General features: G+C 40.8%; 1 protein-coding gene across 4 annotated transcripts; it reads right to left on the reverse strand.

Annotated features, from left to right (window-relative positions):
* Nucleotides 1–143: 143 nt before the first annotated feature.
* Nucleotides 144–12,595, reverse strand: LOC129362128 (1-phosphatidylinositol 4,5-bisphosphate phosphodiesterase delta-1-like). 4 transcript variants are annotated; one of them, XM_055033481.1, is made up of 15 exons: nt 12,387–12,595; nt 9,573–9,731; nt 8,441–8,669; nt 8,121–8,250; nt 6,683–6,911; nt 5,654–5,855; nt 4,763–4,907; nt 4,525–4,677; nt 4,266–4,421; nt 4,034–4,190; nt 3,516–3,632; nt 3,233–3,411; nt 3,019–3,151; nt 2,073–2,222; nt 144–1,160 (listed from the first exon to the last, which is right to left on the reverse strand). In XM_055033481.1, exons 1-15 carry the CDS (start codon nt 12,418–12,420, stop codon nt 1,069–1,071), a joined length of 2,265 nt encoding a protein of 754 aa, XP_054889456.1. In that variant the 5' UTR covers nt 12,421–12,595; the 3' UTR covers nt 144–1,068. The 4 variants fall into 4 exon arrangements, with proteins under 4 accessions (XP_054889456.1, XP_054889457.1, XP_054889455.1 ...); XM_055033482.1 differs by lacking the exon at nt 12,387–12,595 and adding an exon at nt 10,672–10,773; XM_055033480.1 differs by lacking the exon at nt 12,387–12,595 and adding an exon at nt 10,276–10,460.
* Nucleotides 12,596–16,914: the final 4,319 nt, after the last annotated feature.

Below are 16,914 nucleotides of genomic sequence, written 5' to 3' on the forward strand. Positions count from 1 at the left end.
GCATAATTTCATTTTTTATTGTTGGGGAAAAAAAAAACATCAGCTGAAAAATACATTTGTAATGAACAAATTAATTTTGATATTTTCCCCAAGTGTTGGCTGACAACAGGAGGAAGATATTAATCCAACTATAAAAACAGAAATGTTTAAAAATATTTAGTTTTATTATTTATTGTCATTTCCTTTGAATTTGCTACTGTGAGATGTTATTCAAAAAGTGGGCAGCAAGGTATCATTCGGATGTTCCAAATTTCATCATGCCAGCTCAGTTCTCTTGGGGGCCCCCTGGTGGTATGGCTGCCGTAACTCAAGAACGTCATGCGTCTGATCTGGAAAAAACTTGGAGATAAAAACTTAGAACATACTTGAATATGTGTGCCATATTCAAGTATGACATACACATATTCACAGGGGTTTGTCCCTTTTCTAATTAATGTCCTGTTGAGCTCATTGAGCTTTGACTTCTTCATTAAGTTACTGCAGCTCTTCCTTGACTGTCTTTTATTGACACTTTGTGTACAAAGGGTGGGTCAACCCAAAGTTCACTTGGCAACAATCTTATTCTGTGGAAAGTCAAAAGGCGTTCTCCTTGCCTGAGTCTCGTGAGGCACATCCAGACTGACCTGCTGCACAGTCTGATACAAAAAAAAATTAAAAAACACACAAGTTTCACTTTTAAAGTGTTTACTGATGATAAAAAAGGAAAAGGTCAAATTCTTGTACATGAAAACTAGATCATTAATGGCTGAATCTACTGGTGAAAACAAAGCATGCCGTTTCTAGGCTGTTTATCTTTGAACTACCTAAAATAATTTCACAAAAACATTCTGATTAAAATTGAGGACATGAGTTAGTTAAACCCATTGTGACTGACAATGAATCCATAATCCTCGTATTACTTTTGAAGTCTCATTTTGAACTACTACGATAACATCTGTAAGTTAACTTTCCTCTAAAAGAAACTAAAAAAATAATCTAAAGAACATGGTTGCTGAGTGAACAAGGTTCAGGTTTGTTGCAGTGGCACAGGCGGGGCTTTGGGGGCGGGGCGCCACGCAGTCTGGTGTTTCATTCAGCGTCCACGACCATGACGTGAACGAAGAGTCCGGCTGAGGGCAGCTTGTCACCATTCCTGTTGAGCAGAGGCACGTGTCTGTATCCTGTGTGGGAGAGGGCAGATGAAGCAGATGTGCTCAGTGATCAGAAAGCCAGAAATGAGAAGAGCTGTTTGTGTAGAGCCTGAATTGAAAGCTGCGTTTCCTCCCTCAGAAAAGGAACAGTTCCTTTTTCTGTTCCTTTGCAAACAAAAAACAAGAGTCTTGAAGTTTCTCACATGATGGCCACAAACTGCAGTGTAATTTTATGTGATAGAACAACACACAGTAGTGTTTGGTGAATTTTGATTATTTAATTTTTTTTTTAAATTATGCACTGCTTTCTGTTATGTCATGTGGCTGTAACTAAGGATGCACCGATCTACTTTTTTCACTTCCGATACCGATATGAGTTTCAGCATCGGCTTCAACGCCTTTCAACTACAGGCATAAAAACATTGCTGAATTCATTTAAAATCTCTTGTATTTTTTCTTTAACAGAGACAGAAATGCATTGAACTACAAACTGATTTGATAAATCTCCACCAGTACTTCACACTTAAATGCACCAAAAGCTTCACAAGTTTGGTGAAACGTGTACAAATAACTTCAAGTTGTTCAATCAGTGCAATTAGGAGCAAACAAGTAAATGTAAAAATAAATGAGGAATTGAAACTGACAATTAGGACAAATAAAAATGTCAAACTCATAAAAATATATAAAAAAGCATGATGTCACAGAGTAAAAAGCATAGAATTAGACTGACTAGATTAGCCTGTCACTTACGTCCGATCTCGATTTTTTTTTTTTCCAATATTGGGACCAATGCAGATATTGATATCGGATTCACAGACTCATTGTTCTGATGTGACGTCAGAACAATGAGTCCTTTAGGGAGTCATTGGCCCTTACAGGCGCTGAAGAAAATAATTTAAAAAAAACGCCTGCAACTACAGGCAGAAACAAACTAAGACATACCCATTTTGAGGCTGCTGAACGGAAGCGTGTACTGTCCGACGAACTCGTTTCCTGACGTGGAGTCGTGGTCCTCAACGAGGAAGCGAACCAACGCCAGCTCCGGCACATACACGTCAAACTGGAAGTTCTCATTCCAACTTGGGTTGAAACCTTCAAACGTAAAGCAGAGATGTAAGCGACGTGCCGTAACACCGACGTTATGAGTTATTTGTAGTGTGAAGGCGTTTGATGCGGTAAGGTATGTCTATTGTGTAAATGCCTGCGTTTTTAAATATTGAGTAACTAAATTTCTTGTTTCAACATTTGACATAAACTTGTCTTTTAGCCGGTATTTTAAGTTGCAAACGTAAACGATTTGCAACCGTTAAGTACGCTTTGTGTTTTGGCTCACATTATGTTTTTTTTTCTTTGTACGGTGAAAGTAGAGGTTTATTTCCATTTCACATGTTTACCAGTAAACTCCAGCGAGATCTCCTTTTACATTGTATGTTTGTTTGTTTAAAAACTGTGAGAGTTTTTATTTATTTTATGTACAGCACTTTGTGTCAGCTGTGGTTGTTTTAAAGTGCTTTATAAATAAAGTTGGTATGGCAAAGTTTCAACCTTCATTCGTGAACAAAACACGAGAGTCTCCCGCCAGTGGGAGAAATTTCTCGTGGCCTTTTGCAAAAGAGAAATTCTACACCTGCTAAAATTTGCCGCTGTTTCATTTTTATTTTCATTTTTCTGAGAAGGAAGTTGGTCTCTTGTCTTCTTCAGAGCTTTTCAGGTTGTTTCTTTCAATGTTTTTTTTTTTTTGGGTGCAGCGCCACCACAGGCGGAAGCGGGAACGGGTTTTTTAATTCGTTTGACACAGTGTAGTGGGAAAGCAAACCGCAGCAGCTGAAAAGGTAACAAATCTTGCAACTTTGGTCCCCAATTGAACCGAATCTTCACAAGGTTGTACCATTGTTCGCGACAGCACTGGTCTCTTTCTCTGCAACATCAGCCGGCACCCCGTAGATCTGCACTTTAACCAGCGGGTCCACGATGGAGGATTTCTTCTCGTTGATTTTAGGGAGCTGCTGGCCTGATATAACCTAGTGACAGATGCGAAACACATTAGGACTGAGCAGGTTCCCAAGCTAACAGCAAGACCTTCCTGACACTGGGGACCTCACCATGACATGCAGGATCTTGTGCTGCAGCCAGTCTCCGCGGGTCAGTGTGATGGGGTCGAACTCGGTGGCACCGTCCCTCATGTAGGCCGGTTTGAGGACGTAGCCGCCCGTGCCGTTGGTCAGGAATCTGCCCTGGTTTATGTCCAACTCTGTGCAGGCCGTCTGGAAGTTCAGGGCGACTGGAGCAGAAGTGAGAAAGGGAAAATGAAAGGAATGTGAAGAATGTAAAAGAAGGGACAATCTTCCTTTAGTAATTAGTAACGTTGGGTGTCGGGTTTTGCACCAATTTGGCAGCCTGCGTTCCACAGTGGTACTGGGTTGTAATTTGAAGAGTCGGTCCTTGAGCCTGCGGGATAAATGCGGCTCAGTTTTTCCACGTTGTGGCGGATGTAGGCATTTGCTGCAGAACAAAAAAATCCAAGAATAAGTCATTTACGGTTTCTTTCAAAATGACCCCTAGAGCTCGTCAATTGTTTAGTTTCAGTCTCTAAAAGTGCTTCCAGCCAGGATTGCCATGAATTTAGCCCAATTGATAACTCCGTTAAATATGACCAGAGTGCGTCTCTGCTGAAGTTGTGCTGCACAGATGTTCAAAGCTTGAGTTATTGTTTTATAATCCAACTCTGCTTTCAACTTCCCCATAACTTTGTGTTGCTCCGTCACATAAAAGCCAATAAAATACTTTTAAATTTGTCCAACGTAACAAAATGTAGAAAAATTCAAAGAAACACTTCTGCATGGGGCTGTACCTGTGGACTCCAAGCATAATGAGGAGTCAAATGCTTAACGTTGTGTCTTTACCTGACTCCTCCGCCAGTTTCACGGCTTTCCCCTCTTTAAACGACGACATCTCGTAAAAGCTCTGGTTTTTCCTGGCGTCTTCGAAACCGTTGAAGTGGACGCTCTTGCAGTAGATGACCATGTCGGACAGCTCTTTGGCTAGTTTCAGCTGTTTCTTCTAATGCAAAGGTCAAAAATTAGACATCGGGGGCAAAAGACCGATTTACGAGCACAGCTACTGTTGCCCCCTCACCTTGCTCTTCTTCTCCGCTGGTTCGTCGTCTGCCTCGTCACACGACTCCTCTTCTTCGGTCACATCGGCGTTCTCGGCCTCCTTAGTGGCGTCAGCGAAGGCGGCCTCCAGTTTGTTTAATCGCTTTCCTTTAATCAGGAATTTCCCTTTCAGCTCCTGAGGAAGAGCACATGCATCCACACCTGTAATCATGTCGCTGCCCGGCTGAAATACTCTCCCTTCACAGCTTTAAACCTCATTAAGCTGAGCTGGCACCAACCTCAGGCGATGGGAAGTTTGTGGGCATGCTGTCGCCCAGGGGACTGGTGACGAGCGCGCTCCCCAGGATGGAGCTCATGTGTTGGGCCATGACGGTCTGCTGCTCCACGCTACAGTGGTTCTCCAAGGAGAGAATTACTGGGTAGTCAGATTTCTTGGGGACAAGCAAAAAAAAAAAATTAAATTAGGTGTTGCAGTAAGTAATTCAAGATGCTACCTGAGAATGGCGCTAGCTATACCTTGAAAGCATACTCCTTGATGGCTTTGATCGCATCTTTGAAGAGGATCTTTGAGGTCAGAGTGTAACCGTGGTAGATCACCGGCTCGTTGTCTGATCCGTCCCAGCAATCCAGCTCCACACAGCGGCAGCCCTTCAGCAGAGCTCTGAGGGATTAACGGCCGTCTTTACAAACTCAGTGCACAGCTTATCTAAAAGGTGTCATCAAGTCAAATCTGAGACTTGAAGAAGTTTCAATGCAACCGTGAATTAAATTTAAGATGGGAAAAAGCTAGAAATATCAGGGATGGTTGGGTGATCCTGCTGTGTTACAATTACAAACCCTCATACACCAAACGTCGTCCAGCCAACTGGTGGTACTTTTTGCAAAAGCAATTTTGCAATTGTGGCATTTCCATTAAATAAGAAATTCAATTTAAATCTGATGTGAATAAGCTTGTTCCATTGCAGTTTTGCCAAATACACAACTGCTGATACAGCCAAGAAAAAACTACCTCAGCCCAGCACAATATCTGTTTAATCATTTTTTTAAATTAAATTAAATTAATTCATTGTTGTAAATTCAATTTGCATGATTCTATGGTTAATAGAAACGCAACTATTGTAGTTCACCCCCCATCAATGTGTGAATGTGTGCATGATTGGTTGAACGACAGATGTAGTGTAAAGCGCTTTGGAGTCCTCTGGACTGGATAAAGCGCTATACCAGAGTAAAGTCAATGAGGTGAATGTTTCCTTAAGATTTTATTCCTGCAAAAACACACAGCAGGAGGGCAAGCATTACCCTCCTGCTGCCCTTACTTCGTCCCACCAGGACGTAGACATAAGTAGTGACAAACGCTGGACAAACTCGATCTTTAAAATACCGAAGACGGAGGCTTGAGTTTGCTACCTGATGTAGGCCTCGGTGCTGCTGGGTCCTTTCAGCTGATCCTCCATGAGGTACGTGTTGTGCGAGGAGGAGATGAAGTAATGGTTGAGGGGCTGCTGCATATCCTGGTACACCTCCTTATGGTCCGGGTTGAAGACCATGACCTCTGGATCGTGGAGGTACATGAGGAAGCCATCTTTGGACAGCAGACTTTTCCCTTTGGCTAAAAGCGACCAAAACCAAGACAATTGTTATGAATTTGTTTTCGACATCAGAAATACGCAGATAAAACAAGTCACCTATATAAAGTATGCTATAGATATTCCACAGAACCACTGCTGGTCAACCATTTACATTTACTGTAATGCAGCCCAAAGCAAAACATGATATTTGCTAAAATCAGAGACCATTTACAAGATAAAAGAGGCAGAGAACATTTCAAGGACCAAGCCAGTAGCTAATCACTACATTTCTACTGTTAATGAGAGCATGGATTTGGGAATACCAAGAAACCTAACAAACCTGTGTCCATGTTTCAATTTCAATGGAATATGCTAACTGCTTAGTAACCAGCATTATAAGCTAACAAGAGAACGACCATTCCATTTCTTTGCAGTTTTTGCTTTCAAACACTAAAGGAACTTGTTCATCGACAAAGGAAGTATTATCTCCTACCCAGCATTATCTAATTAAATGGTCAGAAGTGCAAAAAGTAGTTTAGCATTGCAGCTGGAGAACACATGTCAGCCATATTGGATTTTGAGATCTGTTCCTGAGGAGAAACCTCCTACCTTCTGACTTGGAACTTAATTGGACATTTTTGTTTAATTTTCTAAACCGGACCTTGGAAATTTTGTCTTCGAAGCAAAAACGTGTGGAAAAATATAGCCTGTAACCAAACATGCAGAGCCAAAATACAAGAGGAAGTTTGACCCATTTTCTTTAAATTTATCTTTAGGACCAAAAGAAAAACTAAACCTTTATTATTATGCAAGTGCCTGGAAATCTTAGTATCGGCATAGGTTGTATTTGGAGTTCTAAGGTACTGACCCTGCTCATCCGGCTCATACTTCTCAATGATCTTCTGGGCGTCGGCCAGGGTCACCTCCTCCCTCTGCTCCTTCATCAGGAAATCTACCAGATTTCCGGCATTCATGAAGCCCGTGGTTTTGGCGTACTCCCCGTAGATGACGTCGATCTCCTCCCGATGGGTCAGCAGATTGTAAAAATGCTCAATCTCTGCTCCAGCGAGGTATCCAGATACTGATTTGTCACATTTCTGTGGTCGTTGGGGTGGAACAAGAAGGTTAGAAGATTTATATGAAATAGGCTATTTCATATAAGTGTCAACTTATGACTTTATTATTTAAAAAATAAAATATGTGTGGGGAACAATTCAGCTTAACATGTTCAGTTCAAAATTGATTTTATTAACTATTGCACGAGCAAAACACGGTACCCAGCAGTTTTCTTTGATGTGTTCTCTGTTTGCCGCCTGAGTTACGTAAACACTTGCAACCGTTAAAAATTTGATTCTTTTTTTTTTCGATTGACTTATTCCAGGATTATTTGAAGATCCAGGCCTTTGAGGCAGCATGTGTTACTCTGCAGTCTCAAGTGACCGTTCGGTAATGCTGTTATTAAGTGTTAAGAGTGTGGGTTTTGGAGGAGTTGCCACGAAAAGCGATATATATATATATTTGTACTCTGTTCCACAACACACTGTATCTGTTTCTTCCATGAGGAGCAGGAAGGAGCAGGAAGACCCATTTATCTGACCACAAACCACATTTCCAGTTGTTGGTGCCTCCTACCTCCTCCTTAGAGCCACATCATTCTCAAACTGTCTCCCACACACGGTGCCTTGCAAAAGCATTCATAATATTTGAACTTTTCCACATTTTATCACATGACAACCACATACTTCATTGGGCTTTACTGCAGCTTTAAGTCACAGAGACAAAGAACCGCGTAACTGCGTGAAATGGAAGAGGGTGATATGACCACAGTGATGGTGAGCTTTTGTATTCACCCCCAGTTACTCCGATAGCCCTACCAAAGATGGCTCTCCACTTAAGCTAAAAAGGAGTATTAATCAAAAAAGGCAGTCAAAGGGCCCGTGGTAACTCTGAAGGAGCTGCTGGGTTCCACTGCTCAGGTGGAAAAGAAAAAAATAAATCTGCCGATGGCAGAACTATAGGTCCTTGTACAAATCTGGTTTGCTAATTGCACCTGGCTAGTCTGAAGGAGCTGAGTGGGGGAGTCTCTGAATGGTTGCTTAGGAGATTATACGATTTCTCAAACATGCATGAAAGGATCAAGGCAACAGTGCAGGTACATTTATGATGAAGGAATAACATAACATGAAAGGTTTGTGCTAAAAATCAATATTTGCAACGGCGTTTATCGTAAAATTAAGTTTCGAAGGTATTGTGACGTCTTAGCAAGTTCTTGAAGCATCCAAGAACTTGCAGTACATTTGTATCACCTTGAAGAGCATCTCTGCGTAGTCATCATCTACCCCAATGTTGAGCAGTTGGAGGAAGTTCTTCATCTCTTGCTGACTCAGTTTACTATCTTTGTTCTTGTCTGCCTTCCTCAGGCAGCTGAAGATCCAGCTGTGAAGTTTGCATGTAAGGAGAATACAATCTGAGTGCTTGCTGGTATAATCTCACTGGTTGGTCCTCATCGCCAGGCCTCGATTTACAACCTATAGCGAGAGACCAAGGACACGTGGCTCAACAAAATGCAGACATTTTGGAGTGAGTTTCATTCCATACAGGAGCCCAAATGTTTGTGAAAGAATACTGATCTTTAGCCTGATTGGCGGAGAGGTTGTTTAGACTGGAGATCAGCTTTCCCAGGCCCCTCACCCAGCACCCGGCCTCTTCCTCCGAGCTAGCTATGAGATCCAGGTTCTTTCGGCGGCCCTTAAACACGATGGTGAAGCAGCGGCCCTCCACAAGCTCTTCTGTGTTCTTCTTCAAGCCCTCCGACTGGCGGCCAAGTCGAACTGCTGCAATGCTGTCGACTGGAACTAGATAGCAGAAATACCCCAGATGTTTTAACCGTATGAAAGCTTATGCTATTATCAATAGGTTAGGTCGGGTCAAGTTTCTTTGAATAGCACACTTCGGCATCAAGGCAGTTCAAAGTGCTTTGCACCATAAAAACATCAGTCATCACTTATGAAACAAGCAATAAACATTACATTTTGTCAAAAGATAAACACATTTATATGTTTCTCTACTTCTTGCTGCAACATTAGTCCTTTAAATTTTTAATTGTTCTTCAGGTGGTAGAAGGCCAACTTTACAACTGCCTTTATGTGATTCTGAAGGTTCAGATCTGAGTCTAACCAAATTATTCTGGAGGATGAAGTGTGCACCCTTGCAGAAACTAAGCATATCTTTGCTCCTTAATATCTTTGAGCGTCAATGAGTAGCTTTGCAACAGCTAGTCATGGTACGATGACGAGCTGTTGCAAAGTTGCTTTTTGCAATTTAGTCATCAAGGAAACTCCAATAATGGTGTCACCCAACGGCGCTTATCAGCCTGTCACCACATCAATTTATGGATGTCATTAAAGAAGAAATATGACGGGGAGCTATTTTAACTCGCTCCTCTTCTTACTCAACCTCCCCCCCCACTCCCCCCCCCCCCAAAAAAAAAAAACTACAACCAACTCTGCAGACACACCCAGTGAACTGATATCATGCACAACTGACAATACAATGTATGCAAACATTAGTTTTACAGCTTTGTGATCAACACTCTTCTACACCTCCATCTGTGCTGAGACGTTATCAGACATCGCGCTGGGTGTGTTAGCGTTGAAACAATAAATCTACTTAATAAGCGCTAGCAGCAGGAGTGTTGGAGGATTCTGAATCTCGGTGAGACACATTGCTGGGCGACACGGCGCTGGGGCAAGACTCACAGGTCTGGCTTGACTTGAAGGTTTTCTGAGATTCACGCCACATGGTCTTGCAGTCCTCCTGGAGCTTTAGGTAACGGGTCTTCTTCCAGGACGGGGACAGGACCTTGAGGAGGTCTCCGCCTTGCAGGAGGAACTGCAGGTCTGGATCGCCCTCCATTCCTAAAGATGAAAAATATGCATTTAAGAGAAACAATGAGGAAATGTTTGTGCGGCTGAAAACCATGCATGAAGAGATTATAAGGATTTGAGACCCATGTCTCAAAATGTAAGGATCCAAAAATGCAAATATTTGTTGTGATAACATTCCTTGGGTTTAGATCTAGAAAAAGCGATTTTGGCTGAATGGAGCATCGAGTATTGTTGTGGTGGCTGGGTTCTGCTGTTAAGCAGATAAAGACGGCTACTATACATTTCCTCTTTAGGTCGACAAATTCAAATTTGACTGTTTTGCAATATTTTCAGTTGCAATAAAAACCACAAAGTTGACATTACAGATCTAGTGACTATCACTCCCAGAATGTGGCAGCATTTTAGCAGCACTGCTCCCTTCCATTTCCCGCAGACATCTCAAAGTAAGAACTCTCAGAACAAGTGAAGCCTTTGCTGCATTGCCATAACAACAACCACACTCCTTCGACACACAACGTGCGGTGCAACATAATCCGCCTCAACACTGGGATCACCTGGTCGTTGTGCGACATACCTAGAAGTTTTGCATTTGTACTTATCACCTTCTGGTTGGAAGCGTGGTGAAGCAATTCCTCAGATTTGCTGAGTTTAGTTTGTCTCCGCACGCAAGACATGTTGCTCCAGGCTGCAGAGAGGCTTCGGGAGTGTGTTGACGAGAGACAGAGTGTGTGTGAGTGTGTGTGTGTGAGTGTGTGTGTGGACTGAAAGGGCGTCTACCAGCTCTCTTCAGCTCTCAGTACTTCCCTCAGAGACAGTCAGCTGACAACCGGGATGACCCACTTAAACCCGTCAAGCTATGAAGTTTACAGTTTGGCTTTTCGCTGCTTGTGAAGTTAAATCTACCCAGACGTAGATTTAACTTCACGTTATTTTAATAGAGGGAAAAGGAATGGAGGGAAACATGACCCACCTTTCTCAAAAACAAACCGCAGGCTCCATGGAAATGTGACAAATTAGCCAGGAAACGGTGACGCTATCCCGTTAGCTGCGCGCGAGTGCTATTTTGAAGCAGTTAGCATTAACGAAACTAACATACAAAACACGGATATATTATATTTAAAAAAAGAAAAAATTCAGGTAAATGATAATGCGAGGAAAGCGCTTGAGCCGTTTACAACACATATTAGTGTTAAAGTTGACTTTAAATAAACTATTTGAAAAAATATGCCAACTGTAGCATTTAGCCTATAGTTGGCATATTGTAGTTAAAATGTAAGTGATATGATAAAAAAATATATTTTTTTAAATTGATTTTTAAAAAATGACATTGGCTTAGTCCCTGAAGTCACCACTAGCAATGACGTCACAGCACGGCTGAGTAGTGGCGCTAATTATTGTTGACATCAGCACATTTATTTCTATCCGTTCCTTCCCCAAATAAATATATTCACAGATAGTGAATGCACACCGCTGTGTGACCATCATTATTGCCAATAATAATAATAATAACAATAATAAAAAAAGGCATAGGTGCAACCTTCACCAAATTTTATATACACAGCAACCATCCTGCATAATCCTGATTTGTGAAAACTCAAGAAGGGGCCATTTTTAAAATCTTATTTTCTTGGGACTGAGTTTAAAGAAGACGAAGCTAGTCAGGGTTAAGTATGGACAGAGTTGTTAACTGATGGCAAACGTTAAAGCTTCTGATTCAGTTCGTAAACATATTAAATGGTGGACTTCAGGCTTTTAAGCATCATAGCGCGTCCAGCTTTAGAACTATGTTTCCCGTAGTCAGATTATAACATGTGAAAACAAAATTTATTCACCAAGAAATCAAAAATAATTATTATTTTTTTATTATAGTGAGATAAAGAAACCCAAATAAAAAGCCTTAAATTTGGCCCTTTCAATTCCAACCTTGATTTAGTGTCTAAATTGAATGACAATTTCAGTAGCGCCATCTTGTGGAATGTAAGGGAGTGACATCGTGGGGTCTGCTGGACAGTCCACACGAAATTCACATTTCACAGGTAAACCATTGTGGGGAAAACTTACGAGCACATGGCAAAGGAAGACGTTGGATGTTACAACACCCGCATGACTTTGACTTTTACGATGGCAAGGAGGGGAACAAGGGAAAAGATCAATTTTCTGCAGAAAAGCAGAATCTCCCTCTATCAAATTGTAGCTCTACGCCGCCATCTTGTGGTTGAGTTGCGACACTTCATGTGCTGTGATTTACCAACGCCTTATTTGCATTATTTGTCGATTTAACGCCACAAACCCTGATCACCTGTAAAGAAACAGGCGATCAATACGGTGCACGCAAAGAGTAAGTTGTTTGTCGCTTTCTTGACTTACTGTCTAACCAAAGGCAAGGCGCTGTTTTGGTTTGGAGACATCTGTGTTTGTGTTCGTAACAAGGTGGGTAAGAGGGAGCCACACCTTTAGGCTGAAAGTGATCTTGAAACGTGCCATAGTGGCTGCAGGGGAGCACAGTGTTATATTAAGCAAACAAAAATATCCACCACACACGCAGCAAGTTGCACAGTTTGACTTTTAGTTAAAAGTTAAACGCTCCCGCTATTGGGCCATCAGGTTAATACCTGTTGGATTATGAAAGTAATCAGGGCAACACCCAAGAGATGCAAACTAATAAAATCACCAAAAATCTCTTACCTGTTATCTTGCTTTCGATCCCATTCTTCTTCATCCTTACTTAACCCCTCCCAACCCTCTTTGGTCGTTATTGTGCAGGTTCTCTCCTCGTTTTCAGCTGCTCTCTGTTTTCATGTGTGCAGTTTCCAGAAAGGGGGAAAAGTCTCTGTAAGCCAACAAGAGCGCAATCTGAACGCAGGGGAATGCTGCAGGCTCCAGCACCGGTTTGACAAGACTGTCATTCAAGCTGGGCTGCTGATGTCACAACAGGGCAGGTTACACCCCAGGCTGGCCTGTGCCATCACACAACGAGTAGGTTAAGACGACCTTGTTCCAAAGTATTGTTTTGGTTTTTATTGTTTACTTAATCCTTCTGAACCTGACTTTGGAAAAAAAAAAAAAGAAAAAAAGGTGACTTTCTTTTCATAATCTTGTGATGGTCTCCAGAGGCAGACACAGAATGAATGGGGATGGAAGAAACACCCACCACCTTGTAGAGATAGTGAAAACTCATATCTCACGCCCTGTTGGAGCCTGGGGCTAGCGAATTCAACCAGAACATGTTAAATGTGTGCACGTTTAACGTGAACACAAAGTAAACATATCCAGATAATTTGAATGGAGGAGCTTTATAGTTAAAAGTGCAACTGGCTCTCTGCCAGCCAGATAGTTGAGTGTGTCTTTTTGAGGATGTTTGACTAATGACTAGAACAAATGAAGTCTTTACTTCCTATTTTGCCAGCGAACTGTTTTTTCTAACCATTATTTGAATAATTTTTTCAGCTCCAGTGGCCTTTGGTTTGTAGTTAAGTGTCAGGAAAGTGGGCAAGGAGGAGGACATAAGTGGCAAGGGTCAACTGGAACCCGTGAAGGCAGCGTGGAGGGCTGGCCTCCGTATATGGGTCGCACGCTTTCCCCTTGTGCCTCGGTCGCGCCTATTTGCCAACAGCTCTGCCATGGTGGGATAATAGCGGCGCAGTCGCTGTAGCTCTCAGCACTTCTCTTTCACACCCGGCTTACCCTCAGCGCACTGTCAGCGGTGGAGAGCTTCCGGATGCTACCGGACAAGCCCCCACCCAAACCGTCCCTCTGGTAAAACCAGGCAAGGACCACAGTACACGGTACTGTGGTTTTAAGGTCTTGAAAAGCCTTAAAACCACAGAAATATAAGTAAGACGTAAACAAAAGTGACTTGAGTTTTCCCACACCTGATTAGACGGATGAGAGTCGGGTAATACAAATTTCCCATGTGCATTGAAAAGACAAATTCAGCTTTTTGTTAAACAAAAGTCATAATGTGGAAAATAAGAAACTGTGGTTGTTTTGAAGGCACAGCATGAGCTGTTGGGCACAAAGCTGCTTTCTTTAGAAATCATTTGATCACATTACACAGTGCTATAGAAATTCATTTGGGCCCGTACAAAGTTACTTTGGTTGAGCTTTTGTCAAAAAAATGTTTTGGATCACCAAATAAATGTTAGTGTCTGACAAAGATAAGCTACTAGGTGCTAGTTAAATCAATCTGCACCTGGATTTAAGCCCAAAAATTGACTAAGCCACTTCAAAACCAGTCATTTGAACCAGTCAGAGATGGATTTGCTGGTTTGCTTTAGATCATTTTCTAAAGTAAACAAGACGAAGATCTAAAGCAACCATCTTTTCTTGCATAATCCAATTAAAATGGTTCCACCAATTTGGGCAATTCATCCAGGTCCTGGAGCTGCAAAGCAGTTCCATCACCATCAAACTGTTACCAGCACGTCTTTGTATTTTTTTCAGTTTTTTTAACGAATCCGTGTTTTTGCAAACATTGCGCTTTATATATGAATTATAGACACATGTTGGGTGAGTTGTAATAATATAAAAAATACTCAAGTATCTGAAAATGATGAAGCTACTTCCTTTTTGCGGGAATAACATGGTGCTACTGGCCAAAGGACGTTTTAAACCTAGTATTATCATTTGATATCATCAGTTCATACCCGGTTTATTCATTAATACTGTATCTATTAATGTACAGTGATTTGCACCAGCGAAGTAAATTCTTCTTTAGTGGACTGGAAACCAAAACAGCTTTTGGATCTAGGGCCCGCATTCTCGTAAATCTGGCCCTGGGGATAATATTATTTTTCTGAAAAGAATAAAATTAAAATAAAATAAAAAAATAACACTGTTTTAGTTTTATGCCAGAGGAAACAAGACATGGACTTTTCCTCAGGTTCTACTCTCGTTTCATCTCTTAAAAGCCTAGAGAATGCTTCACCTAAACTAGTTTTTTTTTTTTTTTTTTTTAAATTAAATGCTTTAACTGTGACGTCTGTGATCTGCAGAGGTGATGTTCTTCTCTTACTTCCTGGATGAGTCGCTGATGCATTCCTGGACTAATTTTGCCATGATGGTAACGTCCAGATAGGTTCACACAAGGTAAAATCTTCATTTATGTCTATTCTGGTTATTTCAGTGTGATATTAACGCTAGTTTGGTGATCTGAAATATTTAAGTGGGGGAAAAAAAAATACAAAAAATGAAATGAAACTCTTTTTCACAGACCTTTTCATTTTTAAATGTTTGTGCTAATTGAGGATTTTCTGCTCAAGGTTAACTTATGTTATAAACCTTATGTTTATAGTACTGCTAAGGTTTGAACCATTTTCTGACATTCACATCAAAGTGTATTTACTATCAACACAGAGTGACCTCTATCTCATAAAGCATTCAGCTATTTAATACTTAAAAAAACGCCACAAAGACAGTTAATCATAAAAAAATATTTGTAAATATGTTAAAGCCAACAGTAAAAGCTGACAAAGAAGAGCTGCGACTTAAACCTCGTTTCAAAGAGAGAGGTGTGGGAGTCTGTGCTCGCGAAACAAGCAAGAACAGGCCTGGCTGTTTCCTCACATACCACTAATACCATCCGTGCAGTTTTTCCCCACGTCTCAGGCTGCTGTTTCAACTCCACCGGTTACAAACGTCCTCTGTTGTGAATACGTGCAATGATCAAAGAACCAGTTTCATTTTTAAATACTCTTCTAATGTCTCACCTGTGTAAAATGTAAACTTTAACATATGCACACTCACAATCAGCCTTTTGAGTTCTCCAAGTCTTCCTTGACTGTTTATTTATTTAACACATGAGGTTATACAGATAGTTTGTGACTCAGCGTTTCCTTTGAATTGAAAGAGTGATGCAGCACGAGAGGTGCCAAAACCAGTACCGGACAGCTGCAGACGCTGCAGCTGTCGGACATGTAGAGGTTTGTTGTGAAAATGATAAAAATCTACATTTTTTCTTTAGATCTCACAGTTTGAGTTCAAAGCTGCTACCAGCCACACTTTTCTGTGAAATCAGCTCAACAAACTTCAGATATAGTTTGTCGTGTCATGATCTGTTTGCCGCAAATGTTTGTTTTGTTGTTTTACTGTAAAACCTTATCTGATCACGATGAAGTGCTCCCTCATGGAACAGACTTCCGAGCAACTCGTGCATCCGATGACGTCACAGAAGGTGTGGGCAAGCTGCCAGGCATTTTAGGGATTCTTGTTTGTATTTTTTCTTGCATTTTTCATCCACACTTTTAAATAAAACCTTCCATCAAAGTTGTGTCCATGTATTCTGTGTGGATGTATTCATTTTTACTACTTCATTGCACTTTTTCATTTTTTACACTTAAAATATTATGTAATCCTTTTTTGTTTTGTTTTGTTTTTTTACCCAGTTGGGCTTTTTTTTTTTTTTATCAGTATGATGTTAGTTTATTAGTGAGGAAAAATGCACACACTGGGTTGTGTCGTATAATTTCAATTGGAACAACATTAACATCTCATACATGTGCAAAATAACAATTGTTCTCAGTGGTGGGGTACCAGCTCAAATGTTGGGCACCTCTTTAGAAATCAAGACCAATAATGGGATTTTGCCCCTCGTCAAATAATATATAAATATATAAATAACTTAAGAAACGTTGATACTGCATAATACCAGTAGGTATTATGCAGTATCTCTGTTATCTCTGCATAGATGAGAGATAACAGAAGTAAGTGGTAGGGCGCTGTACAGATATTTAATCCATTTATTAATGCTTTATTACCAGTTGTATGTGTAGTAGAGGATGACTGAATTCAACTTTCTTGTACGGGGCATCAGTGTTATTAAACCAGTCCAGTTTGTTATTGAGCTGAACTTTTAAAAAAGATATTTTATATCTTTTTAATTTTTTATCACAAAAATGGAACAATTCGAAAATATGAGGTTTGCATGTTTTGTAGATGTAATTAAAACATTTTTTTTAAGAGGGCAATTTTTTTTCTTGACAGAAAAGCCCTATTTTCTTAGGCTTTTCAGTCTTTACTCTTGTGGTAGACGCCCTAAGGTGTATTAATTTTTACATTGTAATATTTGGGGAGAAGGGCTTTCTGACCTTTATGAATTGAACAAGTATTGGGAATATCAGCGCCATCTGCTGGTTATATTGTATTAATGCGGACAACAAGAATTGTCTTGGTCATGACACTTCACCGACATATTTTTGAAAAAAAAACTGTTTTT

The sequence above is a fragment of the Poeciliopsis prolifica genome, unplaced genomic scaffold, assembly GCF_027474105.1.
Source record: "Poeciliopsis prolifica strain line A6 unplaced genomic scaffold, Auburn_PproV2 SCAFFOLD008, whole genome shotgun sequence".
NCBI lineage: Eukaryota > Metazoa > Chordata > Actinopteri > Cyprinodontiformes > Poeciliidae > Poeciliopsis > Poeciliopsis prolifica.

Coding starts and splice junctions, on each gene's coding strand:
- LOC129362128 (XM_055033480.1), bottom strand. CDS start 10,375: ATGTCTTGCGTGCGGAGACAAACTAAACTCAGCAAATCTGAGGAATTG. Junction 5,856..6,682: donor GTATGAGCCGGATGAGCAGG/GTCAGTACCTTA, acceptor GGTCGCTTTTAG/CCAAAGGGAAAAGTCTGCTG. Junction 4,908..5,653: donor AGCACCGAGGCCTACATCAG/GTAGCAAACTCA, acceptor TTAATCCCTCAG/AGCTCTGCTGAAGGGCTGCC.